The sequence below is a fragment of the Arachis duranensis genome, chromosome 1, assembly GCF_000817695.3.
Source record: "Arachis duranensis cultivar V14167 chromosome 1, aradu.V14167.gnm2.J7QH, whole genome shotgun sequence".
NCBI lineage: Eukaryota > Viridiplantae > Streptophyta > Magnoliopsida > Fabales > Fabaceae > Arachis > Arachis duranensis.
This window is the reverse complement of record NC_029772.3, coordinates 99731613-99738179: the sequence shown is the minus strand read 5'-3', so window position 1 is coordinate 99738179 and position 6567 is coordinate 99731613. Positions and strand designations below refer to the sequence as shown.

The window sequence follows — 6567 nt, the reverse complement described above, 5'->3', positions numbered from 1 at the left end:
AATAACGAAAGAGGAGAAGAAGAAGAGAAGGAGAAGGAGTAGGAGAAGCAGAAGAAAAATATGTGTGGATAAAAAAGGAGGAGGAAATATAAGTGAATTTGAAAGAAGAAGATGACATATGCATGTATTTAAAAGAAGAAGAAGAAGTGCAGGAAAGATGAAGAAAAAGAAGAAGCACTAAAAAAGAGAAGATAACACGGATGTAATGATGCTTTTTTAATGAGAATTATTTTTGTTAATATTAGACCTACTTAAATAAAACTTAAATAAAAAAATACTTAGATATGTATCATATTCCCTTTGTTTATCCAAGAAAATTAGAATATTGAATCTGTAACAAACACACACCTAACAAATGCCATTGCGTTACTCATCCTCTTGGGCTCTTGGCTCAGTCGCTCAGCTCTCTGGTCTTTTCTGCTCCCCTCTCACCAAACATATCCACATGTCTCTCTTTACGTATTCCTAATTTCCTATACATTACTATACACCATATACTCTACGCTCTACACTCCTTTCTCTCTCTCTCTCTCTAGTCTCTACAACTACGATACTACGAATTAGTAGAGGCTAGTAGTATCTTGTATCTACCTCTTCACACGCTACAAACTACAAAGTTATATGCTTTCGTTTTCTGGGTCTTCATTTTCGCTTCTCTCTCTTTCTCTTGATTTTGTTTGTTCCACTTCTTCCCCCTTTTTGGCGCCAAGTTCTAGTGTCTTTGTTCTGAACAGATGCAGCTACTGCAAAGATATAAACTTTACGTAATGTTGACTTTTCACTGAGGTTCTCAATTCAGGATTCTTAGTCTAACTGCTTCTGGGTTTTGTTGCTCAGTTGCCCCTTTACAATATGCTATTATTATAGAGCTCAGAAGAAGCAGCAGCAGCTTATTTAGTTCTAAATATGGCTACCAAAATGATCAACAAAACTCTTTTTCTCACTTATTTCTGCTTGTTTATCTACATCTTGCTTTCTTCTGGTGTCATTTTGTACAACAAGGTAACAAGACCTCAATTCTTGTGTGTCTTTTCTAAGTAGAAAGATTTTAGTGTTTACTTAAGCTTGAACAGTGATGCAATGATTTGATTAAAGGTTTTTCTTTTTCTTCTCTTTTTGGCAGTGGGTTCTCTCTCCAAAGTACTTCAACTTTCCACTTCCAATAACACTCACCATGATTCACATGGGATTTTCTGGGGCAGTGGCATTTTTACTCATCCGGATTCTTAAGGTATGCATGTGGTGCTGTATACTTTGAAAGTGTTCCTTATTTTGGATTTATGGTTAAGATTGTTGACTCTGATCTTCACTTTCTATACATTGCTGGATTATTTTGAGTTTTTGACTGCATAGTTGTCACATTGTGTGCTAAGTTTGCCTGCTTGATATTGCCATCCTCTTTTGTACTAGGCTTTGACATTGATAACAGACTATGGTCAATTTTTCTTAGGTGTCTCAAAGATTTGATTTGTGAAATGAAGCCTATGCATGATCATGTTCCAATTTCATTTGGTTGTTCTTCATAATTTAGCAGCACTATGCCTCTAACTGTGCTACTTGATCACCTTTCATTGTCTTATTATATATTTAGTACCTTAATTTATGTTCTCTCATTCTAAATTCCAGGTTGTATCTCCTGTCAAAATGACATTTGAAATGTAAGTGTATCTTCTCCGCTGTGAAGCCTTCTTTAGCTTATTGTCTTTTTGTTCTATTTATTTATTTTTACTCACTTTCTTTCTATCTATCTCAGATATGCAACTTGTGTGGTACCAATTAGTGCTTTCTTCGCATCAAGTCTTTGGTAAGCTCTACAACTGTTTTTCTTCCTTTCCCCTCCCCCTCGAGATAGTTTAACAACGGTTGACACTTGAAAAGAGCATATACAAAGCCACAAAGGCTAACCAAGGGGAAACATAACCAAACAAGTATCAATATAAACACCGAATGCACATAGAAATTAGAAAAGCAAACATCAAATAGTAGCTGCACCTCCATAACAATAACTAAACCCAAAAAGAAACAAAAACACCAACCAACTCCTTGAAGTACATGAGCATGCTACTTCACTTGTTGACGACTTGTAGAAGAACCAGGGAACTGCACCAAGCCACACACACAGCTATAGCATGATAAACTTGAAGGGTTAATGGGAATTGGGAAATATCTCTCATTTGTATGTTTTCTATCTAGTTTAATTTGGAAAGTGCTTGATCAAGATTTTGTGAAGCATCAAACCATATTATCCCTGTTGAGTTTTTTATCAAAATTTCAACGGGTTTAAGCTTTCTTCCCAGGTGCAGTATTTGCTAATTTTTACCCCATTTAAGTATAGTTATGTTACTTTCGATTTGGTATGATATCTTTTCATTAGGGTGAATCAGTGTTTTTATGAATCTGGAGCTGTTACTCCTCCCTTGACTACTCAAACTGGAATTCTCCATCTGCCACTACTTACCTATCCTTGGAAATTTTCATTTCTATTGTTTGAATCTGTTCAAAGTATGATGTTTGTGAAGAAACTATGATGGTTCACTTGTACAATTGAAAATTGACTATGGTTTCTATATAGGATAAATTCACAAGTTTTCTCCTTATGAAATTGGTTGAAAAAGTTGTATGAGAAATTTTTTATTTTATTTTATTATTATTACTTTTGTTGACAGGTTTGGTAATACTGCCTACTTGCATATATCTGTGGCGTTTATCCAGATGCTCAAGGCTCTGAGTACGTTCTCATTCTATTGAACTTCCCATGTTTATCTTACAGCCTAAACAATATTTCCTTAATTCCAAAACTTGATGTTTCAGTGCCAGTGGCAACATTTGTTGTGGCTATTGTGTGCGGCACTGAGAAAGCAAGGTGTGATGTGTTCTTGAACATGGTGTTGGTCAGCGTTGGAGTTGTCATTTCCTCGTATGGGGAAATTCATTTTAATGTAGTTGGTACATTTTACCAGGTCACGGGCATTTTCGCCGAAGCTTTAAGACTGGTCTTAACACAAGTCCTTCTGCAAAAGAAAGGCTTGAGTTTAAATCCTATCACAAGCTTATATTATATAGCTCCATGCAGGTATATTCTGTTGAAATTTTCTGACTAGTTTTCTCTAAACAAGAAATCAAGTATAGAAAATGTAACAGCTAATGTGTGTCTAGCAACTATCCAATTGATTCTTCTTGCTATTCCGGAATAGGTATTATTAACATTGATCAATGTTGATAAAAGATGTCTCTTTATGTGATTCAATCACTTGCTTAACAAGTAATGTTATTGAGAGTACCAATGCTTGGATATTAGTGAATCCAGTCTAATGTGATGTGATAACTTCTCGTTTGCTTTGTTATGTGCAGTTTTGTGTTTCTCTTTGTCCCTTGGTACCTACTGGAAAAGCCTGCAATGGAAGTTTCACAGATTCAGTTCAATTTTTGGATCTTCTTTTCCAATGCTCTATGTGCTCTCGCCTTGAATTTCTCTATTTTCCTAGTAATCGGTAGAACTGGTGCTGTGACCATCCGAGTCGCCGGCGTGCTTAAAGACTGGATATTAATAGCCCTTTCAACTGTTATATTTCCAGAGTCCACAATAACTGGGTTGAATATAACTGGTTATGCTATAGGCAAGTTTCAGTTGAAACTCGAAACACATTCTTAATATCACTCCCTCCTTTGTCTTGATCAACTATTCTATCTTTTACTTCTGCAGCACTATGTGGCGTTGTGATGTACAATTACATAAAAGTCAAGGACGTTCGAGCCTCTCAACAACCTACCGAAATCATTCCAGATCGAATCACAAAGGTATCTTCTTGAGTCTTGACATGTATAGTTGCATTTCTATGTCCCAGTCTCATTGTGAACTTGTCTGATACACAGGACTGGAGATTTGAGAAGAGACCTTCTGACATTTATGCGCCATTGAACGCCGGCAACAATGAGGGAAGCATTGGAGGTAATGGTTTCACATCAGATATTGAGCGTCGATGAAGAAGCACCACGACACTTAAAATTTAGCAGTAGCAGCTAGGGAGAACTGGCCTTGTTGGTTATGGAATGCACTTTTCTGAATCTGAATAATCAAAATATGTGTTTGTGAAAGGAGAAGGATCTGTTTTCCAATACAGGGAATCAAGGATAGTTATTATATAAGCATTTCATTAGTAACCAAAGTGTGTAACTGTGTACATTCTTGAACCGACCAAGAATTAATAAAGCTCTACAGCAAAATAAATTTGCAAGAGTAACGGGCACTCTTAATTAAATTTTATAAAGACGTGCCATCTTATTTGTTAGAATTTTAGAAAACTATACATTCGGACATTTTCAAATAACGCACTAATTTACAAAGAATAAAGTCATACAACTAAGCAAAATACTTAACTAAGTACAATTAAATTATTATAACCGTTTTCTATATCAAACGGCTTCTTTTTTCTTCTTCTTCTTTCTACCATTGATGCTATTGCTTCTTCTTCTTCTTCTCTTCTACTTTTTTCTTATTCTTCTCTTTTATTATTATCGTTGTCACCATTACTATGCCACCACCATCTCTTCCTCCTCCTTTTTTTTTTCTTATTTGAATTTCTTCCATCTCCTCTTTCCTTTTCTTCCTCCTCTTCCTCCATCATCATTATTATTGTCATTGTTATTATCGTCGTCTTCTTATATATATGACAGTTCAAATTCAAAATGCACTAAAATTTTTTAATAGTGACACACACACACAAACAAACTCAGTTCAAAATAAGTTCAGATCAGAATGCACCGAAAATGAATCCAGAATACACCAAGATAAAATCCAGAATGCACCGAAATTACTTAATAATGACGACACACAAACAACTCAGTTTAAAATAAGCACATACTAAGTGATAAAGGTGGTGGTGTTGACGACGACAATAACGAACGAGAAAGGAGAAAAAAAAAGAAGGAGGAAGAGAAGAAGAAGAAGATGATGATGATAACGAAGAAGGAGGAAGAGTTTTGAGTTATCATTAAGTAAGTTCGATGCATTCTGGATATAAATAAAGTGCCCCTTCCTTTTCCCCTTCAGATGGAGGCAGGAGTACGGAGTACCCTTTCGTAATTTGTTGGTGATCGTTCCGCAAAAGGAATTTCGCTCTGGGTAGTTTTCTGAGTCTAGAGTGAGCTTCATTTTCTGTTTTCATATATCTGTTATGTGGCTACTTGATGAAGTACCAGTGAGTTGCACTATAACGATGTATGATTGTGCAAAAGAATAGTAGATAACATTTCGCCTTTTGATAACGTTCAACCTGACCCGAGTTTTGAAGACTTAGAATGTATTTTCTCTCGCTTTTGTAGTTTAGAGTAATTAGGTTGATATAGAATATTAGAGTTTAGGTTAGCTTGGGTACTAGCTTAGAAATTTCTTGAACAGGTCAGAGTCTGCGATGTTGTATGTATATATAACTATATGGTTATTATTTAGTTACTTCTAGGGGTGTCATAACTAAGATTTGAGCATTGCTGAGGGCTGGATGACTGAATATTGTTAATTGATGCAAGTTGTATATATATGTGTAGTTGCTTATAACAACTTTATCTGTTATTATTTATGATTTATTTGTGTACGTTTCTGCTTGTCAACCCAAACATTTTCAAAAAAAAAACCCTACAAAATAACGACGCTTTAACAATGAATCAAGCTCATATAAGAAATAACAGCTAAAGTTAAGAAAAGCAAATTAGTAGCGCTCGGCTTCTAATATGATCATAACATACTGAAAGTTGGGTCGTTACAAAACGTCTCAGGAATTGAGTGTTTCATAATCATAATGCTCATTCGATTGGATCTCTCCTACTTCCCTATCTTAACTTTATTGAGATTTTCTGTAGTGGAAGTGGATTTTTCCTCTCAAAGAGCTATATTCAAATCCATACAACCGAAGATAATTTTTATGATATCTTTCTAAACCTTAAAGTTTATACCATTCAGCATGGGAATACTGTTGACTTGTGCAAAAATATTGGTAGCTAAAGCCATAGTAACCGGATTAGAACAAAAAACATGTAGCGAATATTAGTTAAACAATGGGAAAAAAAAGCTCGGATTGAGATATTTAGAACAACATTAATTTTCAATTTTTGGATAGAAAAATAAACTGGTAATCAAATATTGTCAAAAATTTCTATCACACATTAAACATTTCTTTGGACCCACTAAATGCGCACATGAAAACTTAAACTTTGCAATCTATTTATTACTGCATATATTTTTCATTAATTGGTCAAAACAATAATCTTCCTTTGGACCGATTATTGATTGCATAATTAATAGAAAATAAACAAAAGTGTACAATACTTATTATTTGGTTAAACAATAAACTTTCTTTGGACCAATTATTGTTCGCATAAATAATGAACATCAATTTATTTTAATCCTCTATTATTTAAATGTTATTAAGGGCAATTTACCAAAATAAATAAAATGGCTCTAATATTACCAGAATATACATTTTACAAAACGAATTCCAAAATGTACTTTTTTATAAACTATGTAAATCGCGGCAGGGGACCAACAGTTTACAAATGAACGTAAACCACTAC

The 6567-nt window shown here is 34.6% G+C and overlaps 1 protein-coding gene across 1 annotated transcript; it reads left to right on the top strand.

The window, feature by feature from the left end:
* The first annotated feature begins 339 nt into the window (after positions 1-339).
* On the top strand, positions 340-4268 carry LOC107470242 (probable sugar phosphate/phosphate translocator At3g17430). Its single transcript, XM_016089635.3, has 9 exons — positions 340-1002; positions 1124-1231; positions 1627-1658; positions 1754-1804; positions 2667-2728; positions 2812-3073; positions 3352-3617; positions 3704-3798; positions 3874-4268. The coding sequence occupies exons 1-9, from the start codon at positions 907-909 to the stop codon at positions 3982-3984; spliced, it is 1083 nt and encodes a 360-aa protein (XP_015945121.1). The 5' UTR covers positions 340-906; the 3' UTR covers positions 3985-4268.
* Positions 4269-6567: the final 2299 nt, after the last annotated feature.

What these genes read in the sequence shown, in the direction of transcription:
- LOC107470242 (XM_016089635.3), top strand. Translation starts at nt 907, where the DNA reads ATGGCTACCAAAATGATCAACAAAACTCTTTTTCTCACTTATTTCTGC. An exon ending in GTCAAAATGACATTTGAAAT is followed by an intron (nt 1,659 to 1,753) that starts GTAAGTGTATCT and finishes TATCTATCTCAG; the next exon opens with ATATGCAACTTGTGTGGTAC. An exon ending in TATTATATAGCTCCATGCAG is followed by an intron (nt 3,074 to 3,351) that starts GTATATTCTGTT and finishes TGTTATGTGCAG; the next exon opens with TTTTGTGTTTCTCTTTGTCC.